Source organism: Sciurus vulgaris (genome assembly GCF_902686455.1).
Source record: "Sciurus vulgaris genome assembly, chromosome: 10".
Taxonomy (NCBI): domain Eukaryota; kingdom Metazoa; phylum Chordata; class Mammalia; order Rodentia; family Sciuridae; genus Sciurus; species Sciurus vulgaris.
Window position 1 is genome coordinate 9,673,558 of NC_136470.1, and position 25,771 is coordinate 9,699,328.

General features: G+C 45.7%; 1 protein-coding gene across 5 annotated transcripts in view; it reads left to right on the plus strand.

The window, feature by feature from the left end:
* The window catches only part of RUNX1 (RUNX family transcription factor 1), a 229,279-nt gene that overhangs the window by 136,080 nt on the left and 67,428 nt on the right, over nucleotides 1-25,771 (plus strand). For 2 of the 5 annotated variants that reach the window (XM_079154937.1, XM_079154940.1), the window contains exons 3-5: nucleotides 1,107-1,145; nucleotides 6,939-7,192; nucleotides 13,000-13,156. In XM_079154937.1, the coding sequence (XP_079011063.1) occupies nucleotides 1,107-1,145; nucleotides 6,939-7,192; nucleotides 13,000-13,156 (450 nt within the window). Of the gene's footprint in view, nucleotides 1-1,106; nucleotides 1,146-4,229; nucleotides 5,907-6,938; nucleotides 7,193-12,999; nucleotides 13,157-25,771 lie in introns of those variants that run through there. The other 3 variants (XM_079154938.1, XM_079154941.1, XM_079154939.1) reach the window with 2 other exon arrangements.

A 25,771-nucleotide genomic window follows, 5' to 3' on the forward strand; every position in this document is an offset into this window, starting at 1 on the left:
CTAAGGAGCTGCACATCTTGTTCTCCTCCCTATTTAAACAGCGTCTGGAAATCTGAAATAATTACCTCCTTATTTTTAACATTTTTTTAAAGTCACATTATACTAATATTGTAGAGTAGAGCCGAAAGCTTTAGGTCTGTGCTAATTGAAATGTTCAAATCCTAAGGTTTTGAAAAGTAGTATTTTCTTAATATTTGTTGGGTACTGACCTTTATCAATACACAAGGCTGATAGGGTAATTTTGAATTAAAATACTACATGTAAGTATTAAAGGAAAAGAGAATAGCTTCATATGACTTAGTTTCATGTACTTACCTAAAGCTGTCCCTGCAGTAGGAAGAAGGAAGGACTTTATGTTTGGAAATTGTCATATGACAATTATTTCCAATAATAATTGATATTGTTTGTTAATTCAAGAGTGGTTTCAATATAAACAACCTGCCCTTCTAGATAAGAAAGAGGAGGAAAACAAGGAAGGGAAGAATATTTCTAAGACATCCTGTCATTGGAAGTAAATGGCCATAATATCTAACCAGCCACTTACTCCTTTTCAAAGACAAATTTCAAATTGTTTTGTTTTCACTGCTTTAAAGAGCATTCGTATTTTTATTTCTTGCACTTAGCTTTGCTGTGTTACTGATTTTTAAGTGTTCTTAAATTCAGTTAGAGTTTGGTTTTAATTTCACCTGGAATTCTGATTCATTTGTACACCTTTCCCGATGTATTTTTAATCTCTATTAAATAAATCCCATGCAGAGCTTAAAAGGAGAGATTCTAAGACACAAAGATTCAGTATTAGCAAGCAATGGAACACAGTGGTGAAAGACACACAAAATCATATGTCTATGTCACAGTCTATTTTTTATTTGATGATTTGCTATTTTAGTTTTGTGCCAAATAGGCTGGATATATTTGGACAATGGTGTAAAATAAACTTCCAGTGCTAAAGAGTATGACAAGGAATGAACAAATAAAATAAACTGAATTCAGTAGAAATGTTTTTAAACTTGCAGTTATTATAATTAGGATGAAATTTCAATAACTATCAATTGGTTGCAAGTATATTCATATTACTATTTTTATTTTCCTACTTTCTATTATTTCAGAATGCATACATGGAATGAATTCTTCTAGAGATATTCACGGTATGTTAAATTTTAAAAGATTTTTTTATAAAAAAAGGCATATTAACCTATTCATATACATGATTTTATGTTTATGAATATATGAAACTTATTATATAATTTTACCAGATAATCCAAGCTTTTTTTGCTGATTCCAATATACTTAAAAGCAGTTCTGTATTGTAGATGTCATACCATATAAAATATTCCAATGAAACCTTAAATGATACCCTCAGTTCTATGACATTTACCACTTGTACATTCTGCTGTTATTAAATGACTCTATACAACTCTCTAAAAAATAAAGCTTGGCTTCTATCTCCTATAACCCAGTTTATTACCTTTGTTATAGCTGCGGTAATGCAAAATTTTACGAGGGTAAAATGTTTACTAAGCATCCCTAAATTTAAAAAAGATTAATTTAAAAATATTCTCAGTTTGCTACTTGTGAGGTGCACCAGTGATTCCTGAAGTTAAAGTGAGATAATCACACATTAACCCCAGCATTCCAGGGGCATATTCCTACAGGGGAAGGATACAGTGCAAGAAAAAGGAATCTCAAAAGTGAAATAACCTCAGTCACTTCAGGGGAAAAAAATTTAAATTTCAATGTTCAAAACTGGACAGTGAGAATAGCAGGTTATGTGGACCTGTATTCCTCAGAATTGTTCCTCAGAAATGTTCCTGTGACATTATTTCCAACAGCAGCAATTTGGTCCAGAACCAATAGGAAGATACATTCTCTAATTAAAAACAGAAGCAATAGAAATAATTCTTTCAGAAATAGTACATTCTTTAGAAATCTAATCTTGGAAATATCACAATGATATTAAAGAAAATTGTTGAGATTCCAATTCCACTTTTAAACTCATTATATCTTGGAGAAGGTTTTGAAAAAGCAAAAATACAAAACATTTAGATATTTAATTACAAAACATTTAGGTATATTCTGGGACCAGCTACAATTGTGACTAGAAAACGTCAGTTAATCGTTACTGTTCTCCAGTGAAGCAGTTGTCTTCCAGATAATCAACTACTTCTTTTAAATTCACGGTGGAAACTTCTATTTCATTCCTGTTTGAACATCTTCAATTATCCCCTCTGCAACAAATTTAGAAGACTCCCATAGAGCATCCTCCCAATATATCACTGCGTCTCATTTTTTCATTTGTATTATGTAAATTTTTGTATTTTTCTGGGTAACACTGGGAGTGAACTTGGTAAGGTTTCCTTTCTCAGGCAAAGGAAAGGAAATTCTATACGGTCCTTGTAATGAGCGCTCTCGGTGGAAAGGAATTACTCATTTTCTACGCAGTGTTACAGTACTTTATAAACTCGGTTAAAAAAAAAAAAAAAAATCCTTCCGACTAAAGGGCTCCCGGTACCCACCAGCGGAGCCCCATGCTGCCCGCTTGCCATTCATTTCAGTTCCTCTGTAAGGAAGGGGCGGTGGTTTTTTGTTTGTTTTCTGACTTTTCAAGTGTGCACCGCGCAGCAGCGCATTTCCAAGGCGCCCAGGTCCGGGGAAGCCCACGAGCCGGGCGGCCCTGTCTAGAAGCTTTCGTTGCTATTATCGTCGTCGAGCTTCGAACTCGGGGTCTATGGGTTGAAACTCCGTGAGGCAGCGCCCAGGGGACTGCCCTAGAAAATTCAGCTCGGTCCCCGCCCGGAGACCCAGCCCAAGTCCCGACCCGAAGTCCCGGCCCAGGTTTAGGGGTTTAGGGTTTTAGGCAAAGGGCCCGAGTCCCAGGGGAGCAGATTACCCCTGAGTCAACTCCTTCCCCTGGAATCAGAGTCCACTGTTGTCTCTGCTACACTCCTGCTCATCTCTGGCCCCGGCAAGTGGGGATGCACTTGCCGGTGGCCCCAGGAGCCCTCGGTCGGCTCCTAGGGAGCGCCTTTGAGCCGAGCCCGGGAGAACAGGTTCCACTAGCCCCGAACTCGCCTCTAGAGCGGGCAGAATCTGCGCCTGGCCACAAGTTAAGGATGGCCCCGAGCAGGAGAGCGGCAGCGGGAGGCGGGAAAAAAGCAAGGATCTGCCCCACGCAGCCGAGGTGCAGTGTCAGAGACCGGACGGACGATCGGGGGTTTTACAAGTGATCCGGGCTTCTTCAAAACTCACTTAGAAAGAAAAACGCAGAGCATTTTTCTTCCGGAGACCCCAGACTCAATTAAACAAAGAAAATATAGTTCGTTGCGGGCAGTCACCCTGGTTTTCGGGCGTTAAAAAGTTACAGGACGGGCCCACCCTGGGGAGAGAAGTAGAGGAGGCTGGGGGCGGCGAGGCCCGGGACTGGAGAGAGTGCGGCTTTGCCCGGGCACCCGAGCCACCTGCAGCACCCAGAGTCCTGGATGGGCCGACAGAGGTGCCCAGGCGGAGGACTTGAGGAAAAGACCGGACTCAGCCGGGTCTGGACAGCAGGGACCCCAGGTCCGGGTGTTCCCAGCCAGGTCGGCCGTGCTGCCTGCCTAGGGCCACGACGCAGCCGCTCAAGCTGTCTCCGGCGGCCGTTTCCTGTCGTTTCTCCCCAAACTCAAGTTCTTACAAGAGCAACCCGAAGGCCGCCTGGCAGAACCGCAGAGCTCCCGCCGTCGAGGCGCTCAGGGTGCAGGGCGCTGCCGCCTGGAGCCCCGGCGTCGAGCGAGGGCCGCTGCTGCCCCCTGGCGTCCGCCCCGACCCAGCGGCCCGCAGCGCCTGGGGAAGGCCTCTCCCGCTCCCTGCGCAGCTAGCCGGCCTCTCCAGGCCCCGGGCTAGGGAAGCGGCCTGGGCGCCCGACCCGCCACGGCCTCCTCCTCCGTCAGACCCCAGAGGCAGCGCCCAGCACCCTAGCCGCACGTCTGCGGGGGGAGGGAGGTGACCCGCGGGGACGAGCGGGGGAGCCCGGCGCGGGGGAGTTCACGTTGAGGGGCTCGGCCCTGTCCTAGGGAGGGGTGAGGAGCTCGATGGCGAGGTTGAGAGGCCCTCGGCGGATGAAGGGCCCCGAAGGAACTGGGGGTCAGGGAAGGGAGCAAGCCTTGCCGGATGGGGGGCGGGAGCGGGCAGCGCGCCGGGCCAGGGGCGGGTCCTTTAAGCTCCGCGAAAATGCCCGCGGCGCCGCGGGGACGGGCCTAGGGGAAGTTCCCTGCCGCGCGCAAAGCCGGGTGGGTTCAACACCCGGGCCGCTGGAGCGCGGGGGCGGAGAGGCGCTGGGGCCGTTTCCGGGGAGCTGAAGGGTGGCTGTGGGGCGGCCCCGCTCTGAGCAGACCGCGCCGGGCCCCGCCGCGGCCGTCCTCCCTCCCCTTGGGGAGCCACGCTCCCCGAGCAGGGAGCGAGCTGAGCGGATGCTTTCAACTTTCTTTCCGGCCTCGGGTTCTTTGGGGTCTTCTCGAACTAGAACCTCTGCTGGCAGCTGAGCACGCTCCGCCAGCGGAGCGCGCCGTGTGCGAGGCCGAGCCCGCTGATTAAAGAAAACACACCGAGAGAACGCGAAAACACGACAGCCGTGTTGTGCAGCATCGTCTGGTCTAATTAAACGGGTCGGCGTCACTCGCTGTAGCTGACAACCAGGCCTTGGGGGCACGCAGAGCCACTCTCGACCCGGGCCCCGGCCCTCCGGCCCCCTTGCGGCCGAATCCCACCCCTGCCCGGGAAGCGGAGCTTTAGCAGTGGGCGACTTCCCAGAGCCTGGGACCGTCCCGGGAGCCTCGCGGTCGCTGTTTCCAAGGCGCGCCAGGCGCCTCCCTGTAGCTGGTGCCTAGGCCTCTCCTGGCGCAGTTCACGGTCTGGGTCCTCATTTCTCCTTCTGGGTCTCCGGACGGTGGCCGCCTGTGGCACCGCCGCTCGCTGCAAAACCCTGGCGAACCGCAGTGCACCCAAGCGCGTAGCTGCAGTGCTGGGGTCAGCACCAGGGAGGGACCTCCGGCGAGGGTGTGCATGTGTACGGCGTCGCCTCGAGTGGGTGCGGGGAGCGCGGGGGTGGCCACGGCAGCCGCCACGGACTCCCCGCCGAGCCTGCGTACAGTAGCGCGCCGCGGCGGGGGCGCGCGGGCCAATTCCAGGAGCAGGCGGCAGTGAGCCGCGCCCTGGCTGATACCGGAAAGGCCTGTGATTGGCCGCCGGCCGCCCCTATGCAAACGAGCTGAGGGAATGGAATTCCTCGGGCCGGGCTTACAGTAAAAGCACGTTCATTTCCAGGCACTCTCATTCATAGAGCCAGCGGGCGCGGGCGGGACGGGCGCCCCGCGGCCGGACCCAGCCAGGGCACCACGCTGCCCGGCCCTGCGCCGGCAGGCATCTCTAACCCGGGCTCCTGGGGACGCCACAGGAAAGTCAACCTTTGCTGCTTCTCCTTGACCTGCGTTGGACCTTTTTTTTTTTTTTTTTTTTTTTCCTTTTTTCCCCCCCCCTTTCTTTCTTACTTTTGAATGAACTGGCTTCTTGGCTGGATGTTTATACTTTTTTCCTGGCTGTGAACTTTTTCCCGATTGTTTCCTTTGACAACTGCGGGAGAGAGTGCGCTGTGGTTCGAAGCTAACCGTGAAGTTGCGTGTGCTTGGCAGTGTGCGTGGGAGTGTGTGCGCGCGTGTGTAACTCGAGCCGACTGGTGTGTTTCCATCTGCGCCGCAGAGCCTGGTCTCAAGGCCCGCTCCACCTGCTGCGGTTACGCGGTGCTCCTGGGTATTTGTGCGTCGGAGGAGCTAACCCGCCGGCGCTGGGGCGACATTGGAGGAAGATCATCTCGCTGCTGCCCAAGTCCGGGCTGACTCACTGAGCCGATATAGACAGTGGCTGGCTTCTGAAGGGTGCGTGTCTGCATGTGTGTGACTCGGCTACAGCTCAACTCCCACCAAACCACAGGATCAGCCACAAACTTAACCAACATCCCCAAACCCGAGTTCTCAGATCTGGAGTGCTGTACCCAGAGTATCATCGACTTGGACTTTTTTTTTTTAAGTTAACTAGAAATTTTTGAAAAGCCGAATTTTCCGCACTGAGTAATTTGCCAGAATCTGTTGAGAGAACATGACAAGTAATTCTAGCCCAGCCCTCTTCCAACTACTGAAGCTGATTTTCAAGGCTACTTAAAAAAAAAAAAAAAAATCTGCAGCGGACATTAATGGATTTCTGTTGTGTTTAAATTCTCTACAGATTGTACTGTAAATATTTTATGAAGTAGCATATGTATATATTTATATATACGTTCACATACATTAGCACAACTTTTGGAAGTCGCAGCTCTTGCTTTTGAGGATCGAAGCCAGGTTTTCATGATAAAGGGGGCACCCTGTATGGAAGACACTCCTGTATTTTCTGTTCTGTTGGGACTTTAGACAAAACTCACCTGCATTAAAAAAAAAAAAACAAAAAAACTGCCAGGCGATTAACTACTGGAACTTTCAAATCATGTATTTGCTGGTCGTTTTGCTCTCCGCATTAATATTTTAGAGAGTGCGGGAATTTTGCCTCCGGGAACATTTGTAATAGCCAAAGACTGAAGTTGAACTCTCAAAGCAAGACTCAGGAGAAGATAGGCGCCCTTTGCAGTTTGACTTTGGATCCTGGTCGCCCACTTTTTAATGCACTAAGCGGTCGGTTGCTAGGAGTCCTGCCTGGGTCTGAGGCCGATCAACGTAACTAGAACTTTCCCCATCCTGAACTGTTGGTAACTTCGTCTCCCCTCCTCCCTAGCCCTCCCGCAGTAATAAAGGCCCCTGAACTTGTATGTTGGTCTCCCGGGAGCTGCTTGCTGAAGATCTGCGCCCCTGTCGCCGTCCGGTAGGAGCTGTTTGCAGGGTCCTAACTCAATCGGCTTGTTGTGATGCGTATCCCCGTAGATGCCAGCACGAGCCGCCGCTTCACGCCGCCTTCCACCGCGCTGAGCCCAGGCAAGATGAGCGAGGCGCTGCCGCTGGGCGCCCCGGACGCCGGCGCCGCCCTGGCCGGCAAGCTGAGGAGCGGCGACCGCAGCATGGTGGAGGTGCTAGCCGACCACCCGGGCGAGCTGGTGCGCACCGACAGCCCCAACTTCCTCTGTTCTGTGCTGCCCACGCACTGGCGCTGCAACAAGACGCTGCCCATCGCTTTCAAGGTACTCAGCCTGGAGTGGGTGGCGGGAGGACCGGCAAAGATCGGCCGATGCCCCGGGGCGACCCCGGAGGAAGCGGCTAGGCGGGCGGGGTTGGGTTCCAGAAAGCGGACGGCGCTACCCCTCGCCGCCCCTGGTACTTATTCCTCGCTAGGAATGAGGGGGATGCTGCGTTGCCGTGGCGACCCTCGGAAGGGACCCGCCTCGATCCTCCCGGGCAGCATCCAGGGAGGACTAAAAAATCAGGATGCCCCTAAGAGATTCACTGAAGGCCAGTCGGGACTTCCCTGGCAAGGGCCTTACCTTCGAGACAAAGTAGGAAAAGTTATAAACTAGCCAGGGACAAGCCCCCAACCTCTGGCTTAACACTCAAAACATTTTGTCTCTCAGATGAAGGCATCAGGAAATAAAATAGAGATACTTTTATATCTTCCGGTCGTAAAAACAAACCACCAAGGAAAACTGTCAGGGATTTCCCCCTCCTTTTAAAACCCGCCCTATAGGAATTAGCATGTACAAAGTCCACGGCAGGCATAGCTAAGTTTGCAAAAGTTTTCTGAGGAGTTTTGCGAGCTTCTAAGTCTGCTCCTGCCAAAAGCCCCAAGTAGCAAATCCTGTTTCTTTTCCTGGAGCCCTCCAGAACGTTATCGCAGCTCACCTAGATTAAGCCCCAGGCAGCAAAAGGTGACGAGATGTCTTTTGAGAGCCCAGAGGTCCAATCCTCCAGTTTTTCTGTTAGCGGAGGGTTCCGCGTGGACCCGGCAACTTCAGACCGGCAGCTCAAAAGGTCTGGGTCGGTTTTCACCCCTCGTCTTGCCCTAGCTTTGAGCTGCCTTTAAAAACCTTGGCCTTCAACTAGGATATATAAACAACCTCGGGCGTTTTTAAACAACCACCCTACTACCCTGGCAGCAAGCAGGAGGAATTTAATTTCTGCGGAGGGGATTCTGTCTTCGGTGGGTTTTAAAAAGTGCAGCTTTTTAGCACAATCAGTGCGCTCATTTCCTGTTCATTTGAAGGACTAAATAAGGCAGGTGATTCGGGCAGTACAGATAGGCTACTCTTAAAATGTTGGGGGCTTTTTGGTAAATAATTGTTCCTTTTAAGGGGAAGATTAATGTAATATAAGCTTTTTATAGGTTCAGGCCTTAGCCATATTTTGATCTAATTACAATGAATAGTGTTCACTTTATTAAAAAAATGTTGGAATTCTTCATTTTTAAGCTTAAACACTTTCCAAAGTTAGATTGTGATTTAAAAAAACAAAACAAAACAAAACAATTTACAGTTGCCTCCTTTTGCACTGAGTTTTTTGAAACCGTTTTTTTTTTTTTTTTTTTTTTTTTTTCAGGGGTGGGGAGGGAATGAGAAGGGGAGAGGCCACAAGACTCTTCCTTCCCTTCCTCTATTTATTTAGATTTGGGTTGGGGGGGCATTTCGATTTTAAACCATTGTAATCCTCTTACATAAACGAACTCTGCTGTAGGATCTCTTAGCTCACTCTCTGAGGGTGTCAGGGCTGGGTCCTGGGGTCATGTCAGATAAGAGCAGAGAGAAGACAGGCTGATAATCAACCATTTAAGCCCACGAAGGGATTCCTGGCTTCCCTTAGAGGAAAATCAGGGTCTCTTCTGAACTCCCTTTGCTGCCTCGCAACCCACACCCTAATACAGCAAGACACTAAATGCCTAATGAAAAGGAGTTAGGCCAATGCAAAGTCTTCAGCCACCACATGAAAGTCTTATTTTCTTCATACAAGTTGCTTTTATGAGCCATCAGAGAATTCCTCCTAGCAGAACCCATAATAAGTATAGAAGTTTCCTTTTTAAAATGACTTTAGACAATTCACTGTAAAAAAAAAAAAGTCTGATTTTTTTTTACTCAGTGATATCCTGTAGGCTACTGCAAAGTCAAGGTACACAGCTCTTTAAAAAAGTACAAGTGGGTTTCTCAAGAACATTTGGAGGAAAGAAAAGGATAGTAGAGAAAACAGACCACTTGATTAATATCCCCAAAGAGAGGCCCCTTCTTCAAGGAGACCTGCTCACTGCATGATCGAAAGAGTAGACAATTTGCAGGGCAGAAGCAAACCTAAAGATTGGGATAAAAGCAAGCCAGACTCCAACCCTGCCTGCCTTCTGACTTGATTGTCGTCCCCGCTGTACCCTGTACTTACCCACCCACCAAACACCTCCTAAGCTGTTTCTCCAGAAAGTACTCCTTTAAAATTTCATTTTAAGTAAGTTTCAATCTCTTTAGAAAGTTAATCCTTAGAGAATTACTGTCTTCCCAATGATAAAGAAGAGAAAATGTGAAACAAGTATAGTCAGATGATATTGATGAAAAGCGCGTTTAAGTGCCTCTTCAGGAATCTTCTGAAATTCTATATGTAAATCCTCTGCTTTAATCTTTAGAACTAATGAGAGATTTAAAATTATGAATTTTCTTTAAAAGAGATCAAAATTATCCTAATTATGTGTCCTGTCCTCTCAACCTGTTCTCTACCCCCTTCCTCCTTTATTTTTACACAGATGAGATACATAGTTTTACTACTGAGAAAATCTTAAATTTGCTACGAGTTACCCAGTATTTACAGAAGCAGCCTACAGGGCTGTTCGAATGGCTTAGGATAGATTTCGTAATGCTTTAATATTACAGTTTGTTTAGGCCCCGGCACACCAGAGTCCAAAGACACAAACATGTCTGAAGCAGAGAAGTTCAGAAACCTTGGGTGCTCACGGTGATAGGCTTTCTGTAAAAAGGAAAAAAAAGGAATGTTTCTGGAGCCAAGACCACGGTCCCTAGCTATGCATTAAATGCCATCTAGGCTGAATTCTGTGTTCCACTCCATAGCCTTCTTTGAAACACGGGAAGATTAAGGGATTTGAAGTAAATGAATTGTAACTGTAATTTCAACCTCATTAGAAATGGTTGAAAATGCATTTGAACTGTGAACAGGCTAGTCAAAAGCAGTATGGCGAGAGGTCCACACAGTGCAGAAGAGACTTGATATTTTGCCCAACTTCCTGATACTTTAAAAACAGAGAAGTAAAACAAAATATGAGATGTCTTTGGCCAGCAAGTCCCTTCTTGTCTGTTTGGTCTGTGTTAAAATGTAAATGTTTGTGTTCCCTTACCTATTGTTTATAGCTTTTCATTCCAGTTGCTTCTTTCTTCTGTTTGAAGTGAGATATTTTTTCATTCTCTTCACGTTGCCTATCAATAACAAAAACTGGATGAAATTCGCAGACATATTAGTTTTACATGTTAAACATTTTAAACTAGCCCAAGAATGCTTGTTAATTGGATGAGATACATTATTAATGTCATTTCCTGGGAAAACAACTGCCCCCCCATCCTTCAAAGACCAGTAAAAGTCCAAGTAAATGATCTTCGAGCACCCCAAAATCCTGGATTTCCACTACATTTTAGAAAATGGGAACGGTGAAAGTTGCATTCCTAATTTTTTGTGTGTGTGTGCTTGTACTCCAACATCGCAACCTTTGCTTATCTAGCCACTGTGATAATTTCATGCTGTATTTGTTTCTACTTGGTGACTGCCTCCAGAATGTGGCAGCTCACTCAAGAGGATGCTGTTGGACAGATGAGAGGCACAGGCAGGGGCACCAGAGGAACAGGGACAGGAGCACAGAGATTCAGAATGCGTTTGGATGGTTAGAAAACAAGATTTATTCATCCTAATCTCTTTACAGATTCGGCCCCAACAATGAGTTATTCAGTTTGAAAGTCATGTAGTTGACCAGGACCCTGTACACTTACTTCATGTTGAATCAAAATAGAAAAGTCTGGCTCACCACAGGGAGGTGAGGATGAGGAAGTCAAAATCAGTGTGGAAGGAGAGCATTTCAACACTGTGAGCCAAGTTCACAGAGGGAAGTGAAAACAGTGAGAAAAAACGGGGGAAATTTTAAGAAACTAAAAAGAGCAGAGTAAAACAAGCATATTTTGTAGGAGTGGAAGAAAAGGTAAAAATAATCGATCAAGGAGATTTATCTCAGTAATGTCTTTTGAAACAAAAGAAAATTGTTGAATTACGGTTCTTAATTAAATGGCAACAAATACACTTATAATTGGGAACTAAATACCTAATTAGAGATTGCTCGGAGAATAAATACCAATGTTTTAAAGTCTCCTTGATGGAAAACATGTCCAACAACTGAAATGAAAGGATTACAAACAGAGATAAGAGGACCTGATCTTGTTTGACAGTGTAAATTGGGTGAAATAGATGAGGAAGATACTTACCTAGTTACCATAGGAGAAGCAGTAGTAGTCTTAGGATCCAGAGCATTTCGCCTCTTGGAGTAACAGGCTCATTTTCTGCTGTGTTCCTTAGAACCTAGGAGCTAAAGTAGTCACTGTGAATAAAAACAGCACATGGTCATCTGAAGGACACAGCGAAGGGGTCATGACTAAGCTCACCATGAAGAGGGGATGGCTGAGAAACGTGACTTTGATGTCAGACAAAGCCAACTCTGGCGTCCTTATGCAGATACAGAAAGAGGACTGAAAATACTCCCACCAAAAATAGTGTAGCAATTATTAGGTAGAAATGGGGAGACAAAAACCAGGGGGATGAATTTTAACAGTACACTAAGGAATCTTTGACTGTTAGTAGTTGGAAAACCACCAGAAAACGATTATACCATTGGAATGAATAACGCAAATGTCATTAGTGACTGAGAAAGTCCCATGGAGAAGATCAGAAACGACAGGAACAAATGTGACTTGAAATTCTGTGATCACATTGAAAACAAAAATTGAAACAATGGAAATAAAGCCCATTATAAATGTTGAGACCAAATAAACTATTTCAAGAAGGGTCGGACCATGGCTATGGAATGGATACTGTTGCACAAAAAAACCCAACTCAGGCCATGTCCTTCTGAACAGCTCACCTTGCCTCACTCCTGTTTCATTCCCTGAGAATCAAAATATTTATCTGTCAGTTTTCTTCAATAGCCCTGATGATAAACTCATGCTTTTTTCATTACATTAAAGGAATTCCTGGTCAAGATCAACTCAGTGTGGATCCACCCTCAGTCATCTATTAGGATATAATTAACACATCTCTGGGACTCACCGATGCAAAAATGCAAGCCAGTCTCACCCCTGATTTGAGAGTGGTCCAGGGGAGCACCTTTTCTCTGAGGCCAGTCAGTTTTGTAATTCGAAGTAATCAAAGGGAACCCATCTTATTTTCTTCCCTTGCCTGCCAGAATTCACTGCTAGTGAAATTTCTGTAATCAAAACCAGTAAGGGGACCAAAAATGAAATGCAAGGGATCAGTTTAAGTCATTTAAGAATCATCAGCAAGGGTCAAATTTAATTTTAGCAAAAATAAGTTTTAATACTTCAGGTTCAGGCTATTAGGTCCATCAATGGAGGTCTGAGCAAGCAGAAGACAGGGTAGGTTCTAAACTTACAAACACAAGACGTTGTTTCCCAGATATGTAGAACTAAGAGGATAATTGCTCATGAGATGGCACAGCTTTTCAAAGTCCTTGCCATTGCCCGACTGGGCAATATGACCTTAGGTAGCTTTATTAGGTGAATTTAGTGTTTCAGTATGGAAAAAATTTATATTTAGTTGTACATAATGCAAGTAGAACAAATCTTCCCATTAATAACTGTTACTTAGTATTGCTTAAGTTATGGTTCTGTTTTCTCTGCAAACTAGAAGGGAGCATCAAACACACATTTTATTTTAGAACAACTGCTGCACAGATGACTTACCAGTATATGTATAACATTCTGATGTCTGCATTTGTCCCTTGACTGGGGTCTAGGTGGTGGCTCTGGGGGATGTTCCAGATGGCACCCTGGTCACTGTGATGGCTGGCAATGATGAAAACTACTCGGCTGAGCTTAGAAATGCAACTGCAGCCATGAAGAACCAAGTCGCAAGATTCAATGACCTCAGGTTTGTCGGTCGGAGTGGAAGAGGTATGTATCTGTCAAAACTGAATTTGCAACACAAAGTATTTATGCGATAACCAACTCAGATTTCAAAACTTGAAGCAGTTGCTGTGATGGTCTTTCTTGTTTTGTTATGTCAAGCTTTTTAAAAAAATCTTTTATTTAAAATTTAATATTTTAAACAGAATCTAACTTTACATTATTGTTTTATGTTGCTAATTGGTTTAAGACTGATGTGGAACATGCAAAACAAATTGTAAATTTCAACAAAACCCCTCAAGGTTTTACTAATTTGTGAAAATGTAAAATTTACCACAATGGAAACTCTACACAGAGGGGGTTCTCTGGTTATTAAGAATCTATTTACTGTAGACTCTTCAACTTATGATTCATGTGCTATCTGTGACAAGTGACAGAATTTCCAGTGACCACTTTGAATAGTTTTAAGGGATCCTTAATGTAAAATATGAAAGCATAGTTTGAGGCAAACTTATCTTTTTAGGGTAAAATAGGAAGAAATCGTGTCAGTATTACTGAGGGCAATATGCCCTTCCCGTTATATTTATTTTGAATGCCTTGTTAACAATTTGGGAGGAGAGATTGACCCACTCAGACATTTTAGGTACTAATCACATTAGAAACCTGAAGATCCGAAGAAACTGTTGCATTAGTTCAGCTATAGGGGTAATTTTGTTTTTATTCCTCTTTAACACTGTATCAAAGTATTAAAGCAGGAAGAGGAATCTTGGCTCATTGTGATCATCTCAAGTTTCCAATTATTTTCAAGTATTGTCTTTTCTCTGTATTGTAAGAACCTAAGCCATATTTTATACAATGGGAACAAGCACCAAAAGTTTAGTTGAAAGAGGCAGGACAGTTTGTTTTAAAAATCTCCTTTTTGTAATGCAGTACTGAATAAGCTTAGGAATAAAAGTTATTTCAAGTTTAATAAAAGAGACATGATAAATACCTGGTAATAATAGTCCTTGTATTGGAAAAAAATAAAGAAAATAAAAGTCCCAACTATAGGACTAGTCATTATTCTTTATAAAGGCACTCAACAATATTAGAAAATCTGCATTCTTAAGGTTGGATAAGTGGGAGAGGGGAAAGGGGCAAATGTGTATAAATTTGGGAGCTGTTTTTGTTACCCTGGCTGTCTGGAGCATTTTCATAATAGAATCATAGCTGGAGAAAATGAAAAACTTAGAACGTGATTGAAAATATATGCTCATGGTACTAACTATGTTAATAATAGGGTAATACAGAGAAAATTATATCCACTTATTGAAAGTATGAGTGATGCTATAAGATATAAAAGCACAAGTCATTAAATGGGTTCACTTGTTATATTAAAAGTCCCTGCCTTTCAGCAAATGGAATTCGCATTATGATTCAGAGATGTGTGTTTAGAAATCATCTTGAAGGCCCCGGATGAGTCGCTGGCAGAGTGGGTGAGAAGCCAATAAAAGAAAGAGGCCCCACTGCCAGGCCAGTGTCCACCTGCCTGGCTAACAGTCTTAATTCAGTTCTTGTGGATGTCTACTTTCAGGAATCGATAGCTGCGTATCATTCGGTTGCTTTTCCAGAGAAAGTATTATTATCATAATATGCATCTGTGTGGGGCTGTGTGTCAGATTTTGGTTATAAAAATTTTGAAAGCTATTTAATGACCCACACCAGTGACATTTTCCCATAAGGAGTTCAATAGTGGCTTTCTGGCAGTATGCAGTAAGTTGGCGATTATAGAGAAGGAGGTTTTGAAAGCAGTGTGCTTATTTTTCTGGTGGTGAGGGCTGATTTCTTGTCCCTCGTTGGCCATTTCTGTTTTGAGTGGGTGACTAATAGGTGCTTACGTTGACTTGGGTAACAGTGAACTGTTTCTCCAAGGCGTGGATTGTTTGCGCTCTGCTGCCTGATTTGTGCCAGTGTGCCCTTGAGTTTGCATAACACCCCCCCCCCCCCCCAGCGTGACATAGCTGCAGCCGAGGCTAGGATGTCTGCTTATACCCTGGAATGAAAAAATTAACTCAATGCCGTAAATGGCAATATTTGTTTTTCATGGGCTCTCCTTCCCATGAATGATAATAAGTAATCAAAAATACAAGAACACTAATTGAACATTTGACCCAATTATGTTTAGCGTGTGTAATATTGGTCTTGAGTGATTTTTTTTTGGGGGGGGGAGTTGTCAATGCCTAAGACAAATGAGCTGTCAAGAGACCCGATTTGACTTGGTCTCATAATTTTACTTAGTAGTTTTAAAATACAATTTGATTTTGCTCTTTCTAGTGTGCCAACATCAGGGCCTGCCAGGCTTTTTTCTTTCTTTCTTTTTTTTTTTTCTTTTTTTGCAATTTGCTTCCCATTAGGAGGAGAGCAGATGATTCTCACTAATTTTGACAATTAGTCTTAATCTCCCTCACTGAATCTTATCCATTAAAAGTTTCATTATGTTTTATTAAGTGATCCTAAGACTAGCGTTTCATTTTCTGCTTTTGAAAATATGCTCCTGGCCTTGATACACTCCATGGTGACCCTAAAGGTCCTGGAGGTCATGGCTCATCCACACATTTCAATACCGATTTTGAATCATATCAAAAGCCACTCTTCTGATGGATCCTCAAAGGGGCCAGGGGCCTACTGTAGGATGACAGGTAGAAAAAGATATTCCCTTTATTTTACCAGTTGCCAGACTGTAGGGATCGTAAACCTCAGAGAAATTGCTAGAGATTACACATGGAAGGGTTTTTCTCTATTCTACAAAACTCATCTGTCTGGGTGCTGGCTGAAGTCCAGAATCACAGCTCCTAACCTCGGGTTCAGCCTGGAACTGGGAAAACCTGCCTGTCCAGCTTCCACGGCCCTGCTGACTGCACTGGCCCCTAAAAATATGGGTGAAGGCCTCAGCAGCTGGGACCTTCCTCCTTTTCTTCCATTTCCTCCTTTTTCTCCCTGGCAGTTTGAATCTCATTCAGGTTATATCTCAGCCTTGGAATGTTTCTCCCTTTGATTTCGTATCGCCATGTAAGTTGACCACCTTTCCAAAGGAAGAAGAGATAAATAGCTAAGGAAGAAGAGATAGCTGCTTCCAGGAGGAGGGAGTTAGGGGGCTCTGGGCATTAGAGATTAGGAGAGCATACCTCTGGCTGTTCAGAGCAATGCACATTTTGCCTGGGACTACCATTCACCTCCCGAAAATCCCAAGTTCAGGGCCAAAAGGAATTCTTTGTAGTGAGATTAATGGACATGGCAGTTTACGTAATTTTTACCTGCAGTTAATGCAGATGCTACCGATATATTCAGAGTTATTAGTAAGTGTGTCATGGCTTCACATGGAGGCGACATCTAAGAAATTTAGCAATGACATCTGTGAGTGCCTTGTCCCTGTTGTATTTAATCAGCTAGAAGGAAATCGATCCATGAATACCGCCCTAGTTATTTTATTTCAGAACCAAAGAAGAAATCTACCAAACCATATCATCAGCTACATTGTAAACAGGGGAAGAGAATCCCTTGCAGATTTCCCTTCTCTTTTTTTCTAAGAATACAATTTTGAAAATGTCATACATAATTTAGAAAATCCTTTGGAAGACTTTTCCCAAGTAGGAAAAATATGCACATGTGTAGGAAATTTCCTGTGCAATTTTAAATTTCCAGAGCTTCTGGAGTTTGTTTGTAAAGCTTCTGGGGATCCATGGATGCCCGGCCAGGAATCTGTGGATTTAGAGCATTGCGTTGACCATGGTGCATCGTCCAGCACAAGGTTTCACATAGCAAACACCTGGAACATGAAAAATAAGTGGAGAAATGAGGTGAACATTCCCTCACTCCAGGGCTGTTTCTGTCACGGCCTGCTTTTGTTATAGCCAGGGCCTGGTTAGTGGGATTAGAAATAGATCCCACTCAGGCTGCCTGTCCAGGCCTTTGGATGGCCACCAGGTGTGGGTGAATGTAATCACTTGTCAAGGGGAGGGGGCCCACCCTGTCATTGACACCACAGCCTGTTCCTCTTGTATGCACCAGTCCCTGGCTGCAGGGCCACCGTGAGAATTCCAGGCCCGGTCCGGGGATGCCAAGTGTTCTGTGACCTGTCAGGATGGGGTTTCATTTCTAGGTATTTATGATGGTCTCCCTGGCAACTTTATAACCTTGCCCACTTTCAAAATAGGACCCTTTCTTCATGCTTTTATAAGGTGAAATTCCTTCATTACACTCTCACTGTGGATGTCTTCCCAGAGGTGATATTTCTCTTGTTGAAATCGGGGCTGGTACATATTTATATGAGGTTGGTTGCTTAAGGAATTTACACCGTTAGGTTCTTTTACTGTATTTGGGATGCAGTATGGACACATTGCCCTTCAGATGGGTAGCAGACTGTGGTGGTGAGGAAGAGAAGTTATATCTGGGAAATGGTGAACTGCACCAATATTCTAAATGAGAGACAAGTCCTTATGTAGTGTTTTTAAGGAGAGATGGTCTGAATGACTCACAATAATATCCTAGGATCCAAGTCATTCTCTACTGCATCACAGATTTCATACTACAGGGAAAGGAAAAAAAAAAATCCATCTGCCAACCCCAGAGACATTCCATGGATAATGTTCTAGATATAGGCTGGCAATCAGATCTCCTGAAGAGAATACAGGAAGACACCAGTTATGTTAAGACCCGGTCTCCCATCCCCCCTCCCACTTTTTCTCTGATGTTATTGATCTATATTTTAAAATAGCATATAGATTGAAATCTGGTTTCTTGAGTGAGCAAATAAGGTTGAAAAAGACCCACTTCTGATATGGCAAGCCTCAGCCAGCTCTGGCAAATACCGCCTTTCCATGGCAGGTCACAAGCTTGCATCTGTGATCTGATGTCGAATTCATCTCTAGAGATCAGGTTTCTTACTCTCTTTTACATTCGCCAATAAAAGAGGAACAACACTTTCTTCAAGCAAGTTGTTCCCTGCCCTGCTTAAAGCTTGGCTATAGCAAGAACCAGAGCAAAACTGACTTGAAAACTTGTGCCGAGAACAAACAGTGTCATAGTCTATCCCTTCATGGTCCTCTTGCTGATTTTATGAAGTGCCAGCCATTGCCCATGGTGTCCGACAGCTTTTCTTAATTGAGGTTATTTGTATGAACAGTATTTTTCACTTGATGGGCAGAAGCTGTTCTCTCTGCCCGCCCTCAACCCCTTCCTGGTCAGCCAGCTTGGTGGAGCCAGTTCTCTTTGGTCAGGACAGAAGACTATCAATCAGAAAGTGCCTCAGAGAGAAGTAATGGTTGAGTGATTTTTAGAGCTTCCTGTTTCTGCAGCAAGCATTAGAGACATAAACACTGGTCCAGCCAGCGGCTGCAACGCGGCTCTGGTTCTAATAAATCAGTTTTGTATTTTCTTTTTGTGCTGGTTGGCGAGGGGCGAGCGAGGGTGGAGAAGGCTGGTTATGGAAGAACATATTCTGTGTTTCTGGATTTTTTTTTCAGTTTTAAAGAAAAATTACTTGTTGAAACAGAGAGATGGTGTAATGTCTGATGACTGTTCTCTCTCTGCTGATGATTATAAAACAAGTTTAGATCAGCAAGGGGATGTTTATGAGTAACATGTACAGTCACCCCTCCGTATCCGTGGGGAATGGGCCCCAGGACACCCCCTGCCTTGGATACCCAAATCTGCAGATGCTCCGGTCCCCTCTGTCAGGAGTGCAGATTTGCATACAACCCCGTCACATCTTCCCATTCACTTTGAGCTCTCTCTAGACTGCTTCTCTTACCTAATTCAATGTCAATGCCATGTGAATAGTTGTTCTACTACAGTGTTTAGGAATAATGACAAGAAAAAGACTATACGTGCTCAGTATAGATCTGATCTGTGGTTGGTTGAATCTATGGATGCAGAACTCATGGATACAGAAAGCCGACTGTACTGTCAATACGCTGTGGTTGCATGCTTTTGAACTCTGTTGGACTCTTAGCCAGTTGTGTGTGTGTGTGTGTGTGTGTGTGTGTGTGTTTCCATACTTCCATTGAGGAATTTCTTGGACCAAGATGTCATCGAGAACTAAATGCATGCTGATGACACTTCTCAGTTAAAGCTCAAATAAAAAACTAATAGAAATTAAGTGAGTCAAGTGGATTGAATGAGCTGCCTATGAATTTGTTCAAATGTGCCAGTGTCGTCTGCTTCCTGGCAGGGTGTGGGGCCAGTGAACCCCACACATGGAGGTGGAATTTAGCAACCTGAATTCATGGATTTCAGTGGTGCTACCCTGAGTGCGTGGTTCCGACTCAAGTCCCACATACAACAGAAATATATCTTGGTCTGTTGGTGATTGCGCTCATTTAGAGCTGTCTGATGTGGGAATCCAGCATGTTGCCCACCCTCTTTTAGCCTATGTTCCCTTTCAGGAACTTAATTTGCTGTCACTGAATTTTCTTCAGTGAGGGTGTCAGGGAGTTGGGGACCCAGAACTTGTGAGGGAATCCCAGCCACCTCCTGAGAGGCTCGGGCCACTCAGCTTCCTCGGTGAGGAAGTATTCATTTAGGAGCCACTTAAACTCTGTTTTTTCCCCAAAGAAGATGGAAGTATCCTGCTTATTTTGCAACTGAGATTACTGGCTGCTTCTACCATGAGATTTAGGACTATCATCATGGAGCACGGGCATCCCACGCTAGGGAGGTGCCTGGCCAATGAGGGGCCCAGCTGGCCCTCAGCAGAGGTGTGTGATGCACAACAATCCGGGTGGCTCCAGTGCCATCAGCCATGGATGTGACAGCCCTTCAGGCAGGAGGGGGTTTGGAGGTAGAAACACCCCAGTTGGCTCAAGCCATTGGTTTCAGACTTCATGGCTGTGTTCCTTCTTCCTCTTTGAAATCATTGTGTGGTATCAGTCATCTATCTACCCACCTACCTACCTGTCATTAATAAGGCTTTGCCTGCCTCCTTAACTAGTACCTCCAGAACCTATAGTAAATGCTTTGCTCTTGTCCTTCAGTTCGAAACTGTGGAGAGGTCGCAGTTATCATTTCATCTATTGCTCTGCTTATCGATTTTGAGAATACTCTTATTGTTCCATGGTTATCAGCTGCAGGTCCTTGACCCCTAGGGGACATTTGGTAATATGTGATATTTTTGGTTGTCACAAATGATTTTTGAGGACTGCTTCTGGCTTCTAGAGGTAGAGGCCATGGCTCTGCTAAATATCCTACTATGTGCAGCACAACTTTCTCCAACAAAATATCAGTCGTGCTGAGACTGAGAAACCCAGATGGAGAAGCCCAGACCTAGCACCACAGCATCTATAAATTGTCATGTCTCCTAACATGTCTATCTCCTCACAAAGTTCTTGAAAAACTTGATGTAACAATCTACATATAGGGCTGGGGAGATAGCTCAGTTGGTAGAGTGCTTGCCTTGCAAGCACAAGGCCCTGGGTTCAATCCCCAGCACCGCAAAAAAAAAAAAAAAAAAAAAAAAAAAAAAAAACTACATATAGCCAGGTGTAGTGGTGTACACCTGTAATCCCAGCAGCTCTGGAGGCTGAGGCAGGAGGATCACAAGTTGAAAGCCAGCCTCAGCAACTTAGGCCTTAAGCAAGTTAGTGAGACCCTGTCTCTAAATAAAATATGAAACAGAGGCTGGGGGTGTGGCTCAGTGGTTAAACGTTCCTGGGTTCAATCCCTGGTACCAAAAAAAAAAAAAAAAAAAAAAAAATTATACATAATAAAAAATGAAATGAGAGAGAATATCACTGAATTTAAGAAGCTTTAAAAAAAAAAAAAAAAAAAGGAAACATCCCAATGTTCAATGTGCATAGAATTGTGCCATCTCTGCAAATCTGTCAGCCTCAACTGGCCATCAGGGCTGGGCTGTGTGATGGCCAGAGGAGAGAGAGGCTGCTAGTGAGGCGGTCCACCCATCAGGGACAGCTCTTCTGGGGAGCCCCCCGACTGTGGCCACTGCCGTGTGGAGGTCACTTGGGTGACATCCATAGGTGAGGAGAAGCAAGAGGACACTCTGCTGGTTCCTCGGTATTCTTCCTAAATGCTTCATTGTAGGTAGCACAGATCCACTGATTCAGGAACATCAATTAATGTAATGGGCAGAGTTTACTAGAATTAAAAAGTACTTACAACAAGTCATCGTTGTCCACAGAGCCCTACACTCCAGAAAGGTTACCTGAAATAAAAAGAGAGACAGCGCCTGGGAGGGGAGCCGAGGCCCGTCTCTGAGCACAGCCAGGTTTGCTGCCGCAGGTTGGGTTTGTGGCTCCCACAGGCAGAGGCATGGCTGGGTGCTTCTAGAGTGTCTTCCCACCTGCCCCCGTGAGGTAGTTAGCTGTCACCTGTTTTTTGTACTGAGATTCAAGGAAAGATGGTTTGAAAACTCAGAATCCAAGGAGAGTCCTCCAGGTGTTCTTCGGTCACAGGTTGGGTTTCTGGAGTAAGAGGCTGTGACTGTTCTCTTTGTTCTCTTCACTTGCTTGCTTCAACTGCACGTGGACACTCCCCTTCCCCTTTCCTTAAAGCTCCCCGCAGTCAGAGTTCCCAGGTTTGGGGGAGAGCTCAGTTGTGTGTCAAGTCTTTTGTGACTGGTGAGAGTTAGTCCAGGCGGGACTCCCTTGGTGATGGAGCTGGGAACTTCCCAGAGCTCACACGCCACACAGGTCCTCCATGTGCCTGGGAGTGGAGGTCGCTGGGGGGGAAGCTTCAGAACAGCCGTGGTGTGCAGAGGCCCACTGCAGCGGTCACCTGGACCCCAGCACTGTGAAAAAGAAGCAGAGATGTGCCTGGAAAGCACCAGGAGGGGGACCAACAAGAATCGTCCACAAGCAAAAGACCCAGCCCATTCCCAGAGAAGCACTGAATGGTATCCTCAGCCATGAGGTCTGTGCCTGCCGTGTGGTGGACACTCATGAACTGTATGCACATGGATAACTTCTGGGCCTGTTTTGCCCCAGGCAATAGCGCCAAGTGAGTAGTACGGGCTTCAGTTGATACTTCACCAAGAGGAAGCAGACTCAGCTGAGCCACTGCTGACATTTCAGTCTGGTCCTTCTGTGCTGTGCAGGGCTGTCCCATGACTTGTTGAATGTTGGAAGCATCTCTGCCCTCGATCCAGTAGCCAGTGCACCACCTTCCCAGTTGTGACAACCAGAAATGTCTGAAGGATTGCCAAATGTTCCCTGAGGAGCAGGGAGGACTGCTCTTAGTTGAGACTCCCTGGCTTAAAAGTCCGTGACCGTGAACCAGTAGCTTGACCTGTCTAAGCCTGATTTTGCCTTGAATCTTGGGAGTCGGGTGCAGCAAGGATGGATTACTCCCAGTAAAACGTAGGCCAGGGCTCATTTCTTTGCTTGGTAAGCTCTCTGCAGTGACACTAACTCTGGAGTAGACAGTGACCACCGTGAGTTTACAGCAAGCAACAGTATCGCCCAGTGGCCTGCTGTTTGTTGGTCTAAGTGGATGAGTTTTCCAGAAGGAAATATTGACACTTATCCCTATTCCTCAGCCCCATGGAGTTCTGAGGCCCCGAAAGGGTTATGCAACAGGCAGTGAGATTTCAGATTAGCAATGGAAGAGATGAAATTAAATATGCACTGTAATTCGAGGCACTGTTTTTCATGGGAAAAGAAGTCCTCCCAACTCAGCCTTTCCAACTCCTTTGTCCAAACATTAATGGCATGCAAATATTTATGATTCATAATGCCCCTTTTAATTCCCGATCGTATTTTAACAATAAACACTGCATTTTAACAATGAAGCAGAATAATCCCTTTGTCCTGTCGCTGGGCTGCACAGGCTGGCACCCAGCAGCATCACATTCTTCCTGAGCCGTAATTGCTGCCTCTACCCATGGAGGGGAGTTTTAGGGTAGTGTCACTGCAGTTTGCCCTGGACTGTACTTCAGGCCACGCCGGCTGTCCCACTGGAAGCCATTCTGAAGATTGTATCTCAGCCTTTTCCTGAATTGCATGTGAGTGTCCTGCATGTTTTTCTCTTGTGGCCAGATATAAATCCGAGAACTGATTGACCAGGCTGTTAATTGGAGAGCTTTCTTTCTACGCTGTTATCTTGCATTCTGGTCAAATCCCTGGGCTCTAGATTACACCGAGGTCAATGTGTCCCATTTAATATTCCTCTGATTCATAATAACCCCATAAAAACACATGTTCATCTGTGACATTTCTGCAGGTCATGTGACAGCCCATGAAAACAGGGCATCCTGCCGGACCCCCTTAAGGCCTCAGTGTCCCCTTCTATGAATAGGTGTGACGTGCCTTTCATCCAGGCCCCACAAGATTGTTAGAAGGGTCAAAGCAAGATTGCTTGCAGGTAACAAGGCAGAAAGAAGCGCCCCAGCGACGTGACACTGTTTCCTTCTATGGTGACAGTCACTGGGGCAGGGGAGAAGACAGCTGGTTGGAGGCAGCACGCGTCTCACTGAATCTGAAAGTCAGGAATGGCAGATTCCATGACCCAGTCCTTCACAGCAGGGGTCTGCATTCCTTTATCTTACTATGGACCTGAAGGTGTCCAAGAAGCAGCAAGTTTCTTAAATAGTCACAAGTAAGTGCCTGCATGGTAATCCTTGCAGACGTTGGCTGCACACTGACTCGTGTTGTTGAGGCATAGCGTCTATTTCTGTTTTGCCCTGATGGTTCCTTGCCTTGTCCCTGGGGATCTCCACAGAGGGCATTTCCTGCCTGCCTTCATTCTATGGCCATTGTGGGCCTACTGTGTGTCAGGCACAGGGTTAGCACTGAAGATTCAGAGTTTGGCTGAGGAGAAGTCACAGCCTTCAGGGACTAGTGAGGGGTAGGACAAGCAGGCCATCACTGTTTGTAGTGGACAGCATGAGGGCTGAGGGCAGGTGTGACAGGAGCAAGTGAACCTCGGTACCTAACCTGGTACAGGGGCAGTGGGGCTCCCCAGACAAGTTGTCACCTTTACTGAGACTTGCAGGTGACAAGAGCCTGTTCAGGTAGAAGCATCCAGCGGAGAATATGGAGTGGGGTGGGAACACAGGCCTGCGGAGGAGCTGAGGCAGCCATCTCAGGAGCCCGGGAGAGGGTGGGAGCTGGGGTGCCCGTAAAGGCCTTGAAACCAGCTGGGAATTTGAACTGATCCTCACAACATGGAGGGCACCAACAGGTGTTGAGCAGAGAAGAGCCATCACCTGATACAGACGTAGCCAGCCATGTAGATCAAGTTTGGAGAGGGGAAAGGACATTTGGAGGGTTCCCGGGGCTCAAGACCAGTCCAGAGACGGAGCACTAATTTCCAATCAGGCAGCCTTGGGCACGTGTACGTTCAGCTGCAGACACCCATTTGGTCAACATTGCTGTACCCAGAGGTCAGCGGGCACCTCAGTCTGGCCTTGAGCTTCCCTCCCTGCCCTCTCAGCATCCAGTCTACCTGGCCGTCCTCTTACCTGCAGCAACAGATGCTCAGGTAGTGGATGCTCAGGATCTGAAGGCCTCAGGCTGCCCAGCCTTGGGCCTCTGTGCTGTGGCTGTAGGTGGTGTGGACTTGTGCTCGAGGCTCTGGGCTCTGGGCACACACAGGCTGGGACGTCAGCCAGACCGGGAGGTCACTTCAGCCACCTGCCCTGCACGGCCGCTGGCTGGAGTACACAGTGATGGACGAGTGGAGCCCGGGTAGGGTGGTGCCAAGCAGAGGCTCCCCTGGGTGGAGGGGCACAGCAGCAGGGCTGTGCATTTATGGTCTGCTAAGGTGGGCGGCTCCGCTGAGACCCAGGGAACTGGCGCCAAAAGAATCAGGAAGATGCAAAGTGAATGTGAAGTCTGGGGAAAGGAAATGCAGATCAGGGTCGCTGCAGATACCAGACTCCATGGACATCCCGATCCTCTATATAACATGGCTTAGTATTTGCATATAACCTACATAGATCCTTCTGTCTAATATACTTTCCTTTTTATTATTATTATTTGTGTGTGTGTGTGGGGGGGGGGGTAAGGGTATCAAACCCGGGGATGCTCTAATGCTAGGTTACATCCCCATTTTTTAATTTTTGTTTTGGCCAGCCTCAAACTTGTAATCCTCCAGAGTCACTAGGATTACAGGCATGTGCCCTGCACCCAGCTGTCCCATGTACTTTAAGTCATGACTAAATTACTTATAATACCTGATACAATGTCAAAGCTATGCAAATAGTTGTTACACTATATCCTTTATGGACCAGTGACAGGGAAAGTTTCATCCAGGTTCAGTACAGAGCCAGTGTCTTTTTCCTGGATAATTTGATCTGTTGTTGTTTGACCTCTTGGATGTAGAACCCTTGGATATGGACCCGAAGTACCAACTGTGCGCCTCATAAAGGAATGGACTTGCCCATCCATTCCTGTTGTACTCTGAGCTCTTCCCGCCTCCAAAAGGAAAGCAGTTCTCCCCAAGTGGAGTTAACATCAAAATGAGCCAGCTGTCCAAGTTGACAGATTGATTCCTTGATTCCTTTTTCAGATTTTTTTAATAACCACTCGACAGAAGATACAGGGATGAATCAAATGTGCCTCCATCCTCAAATATCTCATCTCCATAGAACTTCTTGAGAGAAAATGCTTCTTATGGTTTGATTTTCTCCAAGTAAAACAGCTATTTTCCAAATGATCCATCTTTCCATACAAA